Below are 12,665 nucleotides of genomic sequence, written 5' to 3'. Positions count from 1 at the left end.
TGGTAGCCCGTCATGAGGAATTAAAGGGGGAAAGGATCACTTTTCTGTTTCGGTCAAAAGATGGCAGTATTGCTGTGCTGATTGTTTTCTTCTGCAGTTTGGTTCAGTCTTTTTTAAATGCAGAATACAGTTAAATTTAGTGATCTAATTAACACTGACCCTCTCAACAGAATGCCAGATTTCTAATCAAAGACCAGAAGAATGGCCAGAAAAATGGAACTTAATATTTTAAAAATATATTAGGTTGTTTTAGTAGCTATTTAAATGACATTTTCTGAGATTTGGAGATTTACCTTAGGAATGACAGGGCACCCTGCATCATGTTTTCAGTTTCGGTAAAGTTTGAAATACCTTCGCTTTGGAACTGTCCAAGATGTTTTAGTTTGTTTTTTTCTTTTCTTTTTTTAGCGTCTTAAGGTCATTGAACTTATGTTTTCATTAAAGGTAATAATACTATTTTTCTTCAAGTTATGAAGGTCAGGTAATCTTTTTTTTTCCCCCTAGGCCATCATCTTTACTTCTTGAAGACTATGTGGACCAGTCTGGAAACCACCTTGGTCCACCTTGTGGACCACCTTGGTGGTCTCCCTTCTTGTGCTGGGAACGCACCATCTTCTCATCTTATTTCTAAGCCAGTACCTTAAATGGTTCTTGGGGCTTAATTCTCTATTTTTCTTTAAGCAGATCTTTCAAGGATGGAGAAATTCAGTGAAAAGCACTGAACAAAATGACAAACTGAAAAAAGAGCTTTATTATTGATTGTACAATGTGTTCTTTAAAAAATAGAAAATAAATAAAATTAAAAATGCCAACATACAAATCAAAACACTTTTGGGGGGAAGAGGAACCCTTGGTATTTTGAGAGGACGCACAACAGTTCAGTGTTTTTGCTTACTCTATATTAGAGTAGGAAAACACTGACAGATTCCTGCAAATAGACTGCAGATTTACCTATCTGGTGCTTTTTAAAGTTAAGATTTAAAGGTTTACTTTCAAAAGTAATTAAATTAAGCTTTCATCAGTCAGCTCTGTGGCTGGTTTATCATGTAGAAATGAGACAGAAGATATTTTATGTAGCTTTGCATCGTAACTCATTTGAATCTAAATTACAAGTCAAAAATCTTATCCAAAATCTTTGAGGCCAGATAGGTTTCCAAATTCTGATTTTTTTGGATTTTAAAAAGGTCATGTAGTAGATATTTGATATAATACGTCACCCATTTCCCCCAGTAAGGTTTGAGGCAGCCACCCTGTCATCAAACATTAATATGCTTTCAACAGAGCCTCTGAATAGTACATCACATGGGCTAAGTCTTAACCATAAATAGCCTCACATCAATTTAGGTCAGATTTTGAGGCCAAATGGGTCTGCCATAAACTTAAGGAGAAAAAGAACAAAACTGTAGCTTGCAGAGCTTTTGGATTTCGGAGAGGCCCGTAAGAGATAGTAGACCCGAACCATCATTCAGGTGTGCTCCGTCCGTGACCTGCCGAACATCAACCGGGGTTTTCTGTTTGAAGATGGGAAAATTCAGTTTTCACCTTTTATTCTATTTAATGGTGTCTTTTTTTAGAGTAGGTTTTATTTTGTTTTTAGCTGCCTCATTAACCAGGTGGTTCAAGCCCAAAGTGTGTTTCAGCCTATTCCACGGCCCTGTGCAAGGCGGCCAGCAACCCGGGGAGACCGGGAGACCGGGGAGATGTCCGAGGCGCCACCTGCGCCGCCCGGGCGCTGCCCCGCCCCGGGGGTGAGGCCCCATCTCCTTCCGGATTTGGAGCGGGGTGAGGCCCGACCACCCGGCAGGTCAGGCGATGGGAAGTGATGGGGCGGGCGGCAGGCCCGGGTCGCAGGCTCCAGCCTGCGGCTCGGGCCTGCTCGTGGCGCTGCGGCGTGAGGTGTCCGGTCAGCCCTGACCTCCCGGAGAGCCCTGCCCCACCTCTGGCGTTGCCGCCGTCAGCCGGCCCTACGGTCACAAAGCTCTGCAACCGTCTCGCGGGCATCTGTTTTGTTTTATTTTTTTTTTAAGATTTTATTTATTCCTGAGGGACCCAGAGAGAGGGGCCGAGACCCAGCGGGGGAGAAGCGGGCTCCTGCGGGGAGCCCCCGGGGTCCCCCGCACCCCATCGGTAGGAAAACTGCTGGCCTCCGCACAGCTCGGCACGTGTCGCGCGTGTGGCCAGTGTCACTGTGCAGCAGAGTGACAGAGCCCGCCCGGGCCCGGACACCAGCAGGGATGCCGGCAGCGAGGGGCTGCTGCTTACCCCTTTAGTTTTCTTTCCTACTATTTAAAAAGAAAAAGAAAAGGAATTTTGCGCAGTGCAGAAATTTACACCAGGTGGAGAGGACCCGTCTTGCCCTCCCCCAGACCCCAGACCCAGCGTGACTTGCTTTGCTTCTCTACGCCTGCCGGAGGTTTTATATGGTCATGACCACACGTTGACACTTTACTTGTATTCTTCAAGTCTTCCTGACTTCTAAGGTGTTGTGCCCCCCGCTCCCCCGCCCGCCCCCGTCGGAATTTTAAATTTTTTACTGGGCTTGTTAAGACCTACTAAACAAGATCTTCTTCTATTCTGACTGTAATCATTTCTTCCTGAAGCATCACACCCTTCTCACACCCTCCTAACTGTTCTGCACAGTCTTTTTATGATTTGGAGGAAATCATGATTATTGGTTCTCATTGGTTTCAAAGTATGCATGATGCCTTACCCTAGATGCTATTGTCGGCAAAGTGGTGCATGTTTACATACTTGTATTTTAGAAATGTGTTAATTTTCACTTAGTATTTTGGAAAACATACTAAATTATATTTTAATTTATTGGAATGCCAATACCAGAAGTATTGATTTTTTAATCATTGAGTTAATCTGGTTATAGAATAGTTAAATTACTCTAGCCTGAACTAAAATTAAGTACCCATTGCCATTTATGTGTCAAAGGTGAAGAAATCATGATCTGTATTGATAGAGCTAATTATAAAGATATCTTAATACTTTCTAGTAATTCTTGGCTGTTTGAACCCTGGGAGTTTTTTTGTTTTTTTTTTTTTCCTTTTTTTTCCCTACATTGCCTGTTTTCCTTGAGCTTTGAATACAAAATCATGGTATTTTTGAAATCTATAACTACTCCAAGCATGAGGACAAAAAATGGTGTTTAAACAACAATCAGCAGCAGCTCAACAGCAATAACCCTTTGACAGGAATTCCTAACATTTTGCCCTGGGATGTTGAGATTAATGTAATTTGTAAAAAAGCTTTGGTGTGACTACGCAGAGTCTTCTTGTTGAGAAACTAATGTGACCAGTTAAGTTATACGAACCTAATTTTGGAAACATAAATCATGAATGTTGGAATGAAAACAAACCAGGAGAATTAGCCAACATTGTAGAAATTAATTTAAATTTCCATCAAGCCAGGAATGTATTGTTTGTAAATGATGAGGCTTCTGTGTACTTCTGTGTAACTGTAATAGGAGGGAATCATACTTATTTGGTTAGGCATTGGCTTTGCTAATTGTGGAAGTAGGAGCAAAATAAGTACTTTTAGCAGGAGTTTAAAAAAACCTGGATTTGAACTGTATAGATCCCCCTACACGGTAATCTCAGCTTTTTTTTTTTTTAAGATTTATTTATTTATTTATTTATTTATGATAGACATAGAGAGAGAGAGAGGCAAAGACACAGGAGGAGGGAGAAGCAGGCTCCACACCGGGAGCCCGACACGGGACCCAATCCCGGGACTCCAGGATCGCGCCCTGGGCCAAAGGCAGGTGCCAAACCACTGAGCCACCCAGGGATCCCCTAATCTCAGCTTTTTAAGGAAAACCTTACACCTACTGCTATAGTCAGAAAATGATCCAAACCGAGTGTAGCTGTTACTTACACAATTTTAGCAAAATCTTTTGATGCCTTAGTATGTTAGCTATAAAAAAAAATTCAAAAGCTATCACGAGGTATGAATTAATTTCCTGTTGTTGCTACAACAGATTACAACAGTTAGTGCCCTAAAGTAGTGCATGTTTATTATGTCGCACTTCTGAGGTTCTGAGTTCAAGATCAAGGTCCTGGAAGGTTCTGAGTTCGAGATCAAGGTCCTGGAAGAGCTGCCGGTCCAGCTCTTCCGATCAAGGTCCAGGTGGGTGCCATGGACCGGATGTTTGTGTCCTCCCAAAATGTGTATATTAAAATCCTAATTGTTGGGATCCCTGGGTGGTGCAGCGGTTTGGCGCCTGCCTTTGGCCCAGGGCGCGATCCTGGAGACCCGGGATCGAATCCCGAGTTGGGCTCCCAGTGCATGGAGCCTGCTTCTCTCTCTGCCTATGTCTCTGCCTCTCTATCTTTCTCTCTCTCTGTGTGACTATCATAAATAAATAAAAATTTTAAAAAATATTTAAAAAAATAAAATAAAATCCTAATTGCAAAAGTGGTGGTTTTAGGTGGGGGCCTTTGGGGGTGATGAGATTATGAGGAGGGAGCCCTCGCGAAGGGACCCAGTGAGCTCCCTGACCCCTCACTGACTGGGGAGCACACACCAACTCTGCTGGTTCCTTGATGTTGGACTTAAGCCTTCAGAGCTGTGAGGAGTAAAAGTGTCTGTGGTTTAAGCCCCGTGCTTTGTGGAGGGGCCCAGAAGGAGGCTTGTTTCCTTACGTCCTCCGGCTTCCACAAGTGGCTCCTTCCTCGGCTGCAGCCTGTGACCAGCGATCCTGTCACTCTTGCCTTAGCTTGTGTTACCGCCTGTTTCTCGGATTCTCGTGTCTCCCTGTTGAGCTTGTAAGGCCCCGGGGGATTACATCGGGCATACCAGAGGGCCCAGCATAGTGCTCCTGTGTCCTGTGCCTTGCTCACATCCCCCAGTACCCTTTGCCGTAGTGTGACATGTGGCCAGCTTTGGGGTCCCTTACACTCCCCCCGCAGGCTGTCCACAAATGTGAACCCATGAAGGTTCACGTCTCACTCCCACCACTGCCTTCCTGCGATATTTACCACTTTCAGTATCCCATTTCTCCCCTTTCTTGATTGACCTCCTCATCTTGCTAGAGGTAACACTTCTGAGTCCTCGGTTGTAGGAGAGTTTCTGTATTTCTCCTATATATTTATTTGACAATTTGACAGTAAATAGCACCCACCTTAAATTGCTTTTTTCCCAACATTTTGAGTGAGCTATGCCATTGATTCCCGTCTGTTTCTCAGACCCATTCTCCTTTCTGAAGGCTTTAGCGTCTTTTGCTCTTGAAGGTGCAAAGTTTGATAGTAATGCATCTAAGTATGCAGTTGTTTTCATTCATTCATTTCATTTATAAGACTGAAGTTTTCAGTGTAAATATAAGACCTCGTACACCCGCCTCTCTTAACTCTGATGTCATTCTGCTGCCCCCTGTGCTCACCTTGCTGCAGCCACACTGGATCCTCTCTTCTTGAACATGCCTCGGGGCCTTTGCACTGGCTGTTCCTTTTGTGTGGAATGCTCTTCCCTCAGATATCTGCAGGGCTACTTCCTTATTAGCTCCTCAGGTTTGTTCAGATGTCTTGTCCTGAATTGTCTTGTTGATCTTACTATCCTGTGTAAAATTGTGATCCACCCCCTGCCCCACTATCTAAGCTCTTCTAATCCTGTTCTCTCTCTCTCTTTTTTTAAGATTTTAATTATTTATTCATGAGAGACACAGAGAGAAGCAGAGACACAGGCAGAGTGAGAAGCAGGCTCCATGCCGGGAGCCCGATGCGGGACTTGATCTGGGACTGGGATCATGTCCTGAGCCGAAGGCAGATGCTCAAACACAGAGCCCCCCAGGCATCCCTAGTCCTGTTATCTTGATTTATTTTCTTCACTAACGTATTAGTAAATAAATATTTAAATATTTAAACTGGGATCCCTGGGTGGCGCAGTGGTTTGGCGCCTGCCTTTGGCCCAGGGCGCGATCCTGGAGACCCGGGATCGAATCCCACATCGGGCTCCCGGTGCATGGAGCCTGCTTCTCCCTCTGCCTGTGTCTCTGCCTCTCTCTCTCTCTCTCTCTCTCTCTGTATGACTATCATAAATAAATAAAAATTAAAAAAAAAATAAATAAATATTTAAACTATGATATTGTAAAATTATATTTGGTCTTTGTTCCTGGATCCAGGCCAGAGCTCCTAAACCCTTGTAATTTCCTAAGTGATAAGAGGGATCAGAACACCTTTTGTTATAAAATTTGGTTTTTGTTAATATGAAAGGAGCAACTTTTGTTATTGATAACAGGCTTTTTTCAACCACACTTTATTTTATGTTAATGAAGTGGCTTTGGAAAGCCTCTAAGGATGTCAGGGGAATCAACCATGTGCAAGTCTGCACCCCTTTTCCCATACTTTGCTTTATGCATTCCCTCTGTCTGTTCCTTAATTGTATCTTTTTATAATAAATCACTAATCTAGTAAGTAAACCCTTTTCCTGAGTTCTGAGAGCCATTCTAGCAAATTGTTGAACCCAAGCATGGGGATTGTGGGTACCCTTAACTTATGGCAGATCGGTCAGAAGTACTGGAGGCCTCAATCCCCCATTGGCATCTGAAGGGCGGCTTTGTAGGGCTTAGCCCTTCACCTTTGGGATCTGACACTAACTTCAGGGGAATAGGTGAGAACGGAGTTAAATCGTTACACAGGCAGCCAGTGTTTTCAGAGAATTGGAGGATTGCCTGGTGAGGAAAAATACACCAGCACACGTACATACATATAGTGTGTGTGTGTGTGTGTGTGTGTGTGTGTGTGTGTGTGTGTGTGGTCACACATGCCAAGTTGTCCTTTGTGTGCATGCCCCTGTGTCTGTTTCCAGGGCCTCCGCAGACTTCTGTAGACGGCAAAGCCTAGGCCGGGGGAGTTTCCTTTCTCAGGTCTGCAGGATCACAGTCAGAAGCAGAGGCCCTGGGGAGCAGGACTGGTGGCTGACCTGTGTCCTGTCCCTGAGTCTTCACATGCTCCCCTGGTACCTCTCCTGGGAGAGCACCAGTTGTGTTGGGGTAGCACCCACCTCATTTTGGCTTAATTACCTCCTTACGGATCCTATTTCCCAATACAGTTGGATTCTGAAATACTGGGGGCTAAGTCTTCAGCAAATGAATTTGGGGGTGGGGAGGAGACACAATTTAGCTCATGACAGAATTACTGTCAGTATTATTATTTTTGGGGACGCCTGGGTGGCTCAGCGGTTGAGTACCTGCCCCTGGCTCAGGGCGTGATCCGCGGTCTCAGGATTGAGTCCCACGTCGGGCTCCCTGCCCGGAGCCTGCTTCTCCCTCTGCGTACGTCTCTGCCTTTCTCTCTGTGTGTCTTTCATGAATAAATAAATAAATAAAATCTTTAAAAAAAAAAAAGACAAGCTGCCTTTATAAAAAGAAAAATATTGTGTTTTATGCTCTGTCTCCCCAGCTAGAATGTTAGCTTCCTGAAGGCGAGCAGTGTTGTTGTCGTATTTTAGGATCTACGTGGTACCGAGTGTTCTAGCCCCTGAGGAGTTCTTTCATCTTGAACACTCCTTTGATCTCTGGAAAATTCTCTTATTTCATGGATTTCGTGTCCCCCACTTCCAGTTCTCTGTCTCACCTTTCCAGTACTCCCACTAATTAAAATCTGGACCTACTTGATTGATCCTACTTGTCTCATCTTCAATCTGTTCTACTATTTTGGAATATTTCTTCAACCTTAGCTTCTAAACACTTCTACGAAACACTCCCTATTTTGATAAACGTATGTCCAGCTCTAGAGCCCTCTGCTTGGTCCTCCCCCGTGGCCTTCTGTCATTGTTCTAGGGGTGCTACACATTTGTCAGTCTTTCTTATTATGCCTCTTGTCTTCTGAATTTTCGGTTTCTTCCTAGGCCATTCTTAAAATTTTGCTCTTGCTCTTCACATGGCTTAAGCATTTCTCACCAAGAATTACCTGGCAATCATCTTTTTCAAATGGGACAATAAAAGACTAGGTTTATTTTAGGGGTGGGATCCTTTCTCCTACTGATGTCACTTAATGATGAGATGGCAGTTACTTCGATGCCCCCTTCAAGGAAGAGCGCGGAGGTCTTTGGTTTCAGGGGCAAACACCAACACTGGCCGCCTTAAGTCTCTCGAATACTTTATTCGACTTACAGGGATAAAAACCTCCCAACTTTTTACCTGGCTGCCATAAATGGGAGTGTGGGGTCCATGGTTTCTCATACATGCTCTGAATAGTACCCTTGTTGTCAGTCTTTGTTCTCATCACAAGACATCTGACCTTTCCAGGACCCAGACTCAGTGGGCCCCCAGGTCCGTTATGCCCCCTGTGGCCGTTGTCCGGACCTGCTCTACTCTCTTCGCCTGCTGTTCCTGCTTCACCTGCACATCATGTTTCACAAACGTATCTTAATCTCTTGTCAGTACATATATATATATATATATATATATATATATATTTTTTTTTTTTTTTAACCTTATGTTTCAGGGTGTCTAAGGAAGTTTGAGGAAAGAAAACTTAGTCATCAGTTTGCTTGTCTTGAATTAAGAGTCTTCGGTCTTGTAAATAATTGAACACAGGGAACAGAATCTGAACTTACTTTGATGGTGTGGATCTTCACTGTAAACTTCCGTTATTGTCACGTTCTCCAGGTTATCAAAATACAGATGTGAGACATGGGGCTGTTCGTACACTTAAATCCAGTAGTGATTGCTTGGAGTTGATCACCCGGCAGCAGGACTACAACTTCTCTAGTTTTCTCTTGGTAGATTACCTTCCTGCCATCCATCTACTCTTATTGTCAAGGCTTTCTATCTTGAACTTTTCTTTACCTTAAAACATCCTGGTTCCCTGTTCATGCCCCCATGTGTTTCAGATAAAGGGCTGGAGCCCCATCTCCTCTGAAGCCAACGCCTACATTTGCTGTCTGAAGCCCTAGGACTGTTTTCCTAGATCTGCATTTACAAATATATTCCAGTTTTCCTCTAAAAAAACCCCAAAGAAACCAAACCAAGAAACAAAAAACCTTTTTTTCCAGTCTTTTCCCAAAGCTACACTTTAATCAGGTGAAACCGTTTTTATTTCCTTTCTAAGTTTTATCTTCCTTTAAATACAGGTATTGGCTTAGTGTCTGTCTTTAATACTTACTTTCTTGCTCATTTCCTGGGAAATCCTACGTACTCTGATGACTTCAGCCCTCACCAAATCCTAACTCCGTTCCTGAAGAAGTTCTGATGTTTTCTCTCTCACCTACTCATTAGTACCACTCAGTATATTCAAAGACAAACCCATTAATCATGGTCTTCCTCTATCCTCTTACCCTTAAAAAACAAAACAAAGAACCAGCAAACACATTCTCTGTTTTTCCCATGTTGATTGACCTGATTATCATTTTTGAGTCACCCAGGGATCCATTAGAAAGAAATAGTTGTAAAGCTAGAAACCACCCAGAGTTCTTACAGTCCAAGTCATGGTATGGTTAGTGTCAAGTATAAACTTCCTTGCTCTCTAACCTCATAGTGTCCTTTTCCTGCATCTAACCAGACTTCTCCATTTTCCTGATCACACACAGGTCTGCAATCAAGGCCTTACGCCCTGGAGGGTTACTTGTGTACTCTACATGCACACTTTCCAAGGCAGAAAATCAAGATGTCATCAGTGAAATTTTAAACTCCTACAGTAACATCATACCTGTGGACATTAAGGAAATGGGAAGGACTTGCTCCCGAGACTTCACGTTTGCTCCCACTGGCCAGGAATGTGGACTCCTGGTGATTCCAGATAAGGGGAAACCCTGGGGCCCAATGTATATAGCCAAATTGAAGAAATCATAGACTGTAAAATTGGTCATAAACATTTCGTAAGCCATGTCAGTGCATTATTATATTTATTTTTCTAGGCTATGTGTTAACGTTTAAATAATTATGAAGTCATTTTCCCTGGGTCTGTTTGGAATCTTATTTATTTAATACTTGGCATCTCAGAACCTAGGCTTAAGAATTTTCCAGGTGTATTTTTTCCCTAAGAATGTATCTGTAGCACTGGTTTCAGGTGTTGCAGATGGTGTTTGTTCTGTATAATAAATCTGCTGTCTTTTAGTTGGCATTTTGCAGTTAAATTAATCAGAATATATGGTTTTATGCATAATGTTTAGGAATACATTCAATTTATGATGTTGGTGCTTATGAACCTTTAAAAATGCACATTTGGCTGTTCCTTTTATAATTTTTCTCATCAAATATACAGATTTCTTTCAGCCCCCCCCCCCCCCCCCCCCGCAACCTTTTTCCTTAAGAACCAATCAGTATTCTTAGACTAACTTCTTAAGCGGCACTATTTCTAGTTCTAGAAAATAGGTTTCTTACTTGCCATGTTGTTTTCCACTAAGGATTGTCTTCTGTTTACTGCAAAGGTCAGTGACTCTATTGACACCAGCTTTATTTCTCCACTTTTTTTGTATTCACAAATACAAATTGAAAGGGTAAATTATGTTGAAAGGCTGTTAGAACAGCAGATTCACATGCACAAGTTTGACTTTCGACAATCAGCTTGTAGAATAATGGAGTCTTTCCAGCAGGCTATAAAGCAAGTACTTGTAACAAAACCAGAATGATTAATAACTGCAATAACTGAACTATATTTGGAGAGTTTTGTTACATAATTGCAGTCATAATGAGCACTACAGAATCTGATTATCTTACAGTCGCAATCTGGAGGGGCTTTTTATTTCACTCTGTTATGAAATGTTATATGAGAGTATGATGTCACGTATTAATGCACAAGGGGGAGATGCCTAATGACAGGGATTACACTGTTACCAAAACCCAATACCATTTGCTAAGTGCCTCTCCCTGTTTACCTATGTCTTGGGAATATTGTGTACATTTCTGTATATGTACTTAGGGTTTTAGCTTCAGGTTTGGATCATGTGTTTTCTCTGGAAATTGCTTCACTTAGAGACAAATATACTTTTCCAACTATTAAGAAAAATTATGCAGTATCCTTCAAAAGGTAATTATCTATTTGAAAATTAACTTAAAAAAGAATAAACTGACCGTAGAAATAGAAAATTCTGCTGAAGCTGAATCCTTTTGAATTTGTTTACTATATTTTGCGTATTTAAACCAGAGACTATTTTTTCCTGAACTCTTTTTTTTTTTTTTTAATTTGCAAGCATACATAAGCAGTTTCTTATAGCTGGGGAAGAAAAGGCTAGATCTCTTGGACTCAATGAAATAATCTGGATGCATACAAAAAATATAAAAGACAATGGAAATTATTTACTTACTAAGTTTGTACTTGTTAGTTTTTTTCAGTTTAAAACTTCGTCTTCAGATACTGTAGGTTTAAAAGTGTATTTATTCTGTGTAAGTTAATCACAAAGTAAATTTTCCCAGTGCACTTTGCTGAATGTCATTGTTTTTCCCCCATGCTGCCATGAAGCCTAATCTGAATACTCAGTATGCCATTGGATTTGACGTTCCTATGATTACTGAAAAATGCAAATATAAATGCATATATAACTTACTTTATTATTAATATTAATTATAATGAAACAGTTGGCGTTTATGGAGCGTTAAATATTTGATTAAGTTCTTCATATATAAAAAAAAAAAGTTCTTCATATATATATGTTATCTTTTTTTGATCTTTAAAACAGCTTAAGGAGTATTATACCTGCCTTTTGTGAATGAGAATAGCCTAGCTCGGTGCAGTTTGTAGCTTTGCCAGGCGACACTGGTAAGTAAAGAGTAGAGCCAAGACTAAAACTAGCTGCAGTGGCCAGGCCCCACTCCCCATACTGTGCTGCCTCAGAAGAAGCAGATTATAGGAACCCCCAAGGTTACCAACTGGCCCTCCCTTATCCTAGGTTATCTTTGCACTTGTAGGCAGTTCTTTAGTCACAGAGGATCAAAGGGTTAAACCAATCCTTGAGGGGTAAAAAAACTGCAGTATTTCAGAATGTGTTCTAGACTACTTCTTGGGGTTGCAGTACCCAGAAATCTCCCATGGAGGTGCTCTGTGCCTTCCCTTTCTTCGCAGGTGCTGAACTGAAGAATCGAAATTTGGAGCAGCCTTGCAATGTCATTTGAAAAGCAAGGGGTAATTGATATTACTTTCTGTGGCATTGAGTTACTTTCAAAATAGCTTTGTAAGAATTTAGGTTGCTTACCAACACATTAACTTCTCTCTGCCTTCAGCACACTGAATAGCCACGAGTTTCAGAAATACACTATGAATAAATATAATGCATTTAAATGGTTTATACTGAATTTTTAAAGCATTTGATATTATCTGTGGTTTGAAATCAAGGCGGCCTACCGTCCTTTATCCTATTATATGTATCCATATAGCCTCATATTCAAGATTGCATGTTACTCCCTTAGCAATATTGTGAAAAATATCCTTGTATACAATGTGAGTAGGCATAACATAATAGGTAACCAGAACATTTCCTACATGACTAAATAAAGTAATCCCCAATCTAATAGACCATCATCTAAGAAGGCTTTATACCTGGAAGATAAGCATCAGATGATCTGCATAGGCTAATGCAACTCCTGTGGAATACAAAGAGAATCGAAACCAATAGCAACAGTTTTATTAGATGCAGAGAAGTCCTTTGATGCAATTGAATGGGACGACTTGTATTATGTGTTAGGTAAATTTGACTTTGGGGACAAATATAGCAGCACAACCCAT

The 12,665-nt window shown here is 41.6% G+C and overlaps 1 protein-coding gene across 1 annotated transcript in view; it reads left to right on the top strand.

Annotated features, from left to right (window-relative positions):
- Nucleotides 1-12,451, top strand: part of NSUN3 (NOP2/Sun RNA methyltransferase 3) — a 55,039-nt gene extending 42,588 nt beyond the window's left edge. Inside the window, exon 6 of the mRNA XM_041722437.1 lies at nucleotides 9,535-12,451. Coding sequence (XP_041578371.1) covers nucleotides 9,535-9,796 — 262 coding nt within the window. The 3' untranslated portion in view covers nucleotides 9,797-12,451. The remainder of the gene's footprint in view (nucleotides 1-9,534) is intronic.
- The last annotated feature ends 214 nt before the right edge of the window (nucleotides 12,452-12,665 follow it).

The sequence above is a fragment of the Vulpes lagopus genome, chromosome 1 (genome assembly GCF_018345385.1).
Source record: "Vulpes lagopus strain Blue_001 chromosome 1, ASM1834538v1, whole genome shotgun sequence".
NCBI classification, from domain to species: domain Eukaryota; kingdom Metazoa; phylum Chordata; class Mammalia; order Carnivora; family Canidae; genus Vulpes; species Vulpes lagopus.
This window is presented reverse-complemented; position numbering and strand designations above follow the sequence as displayed.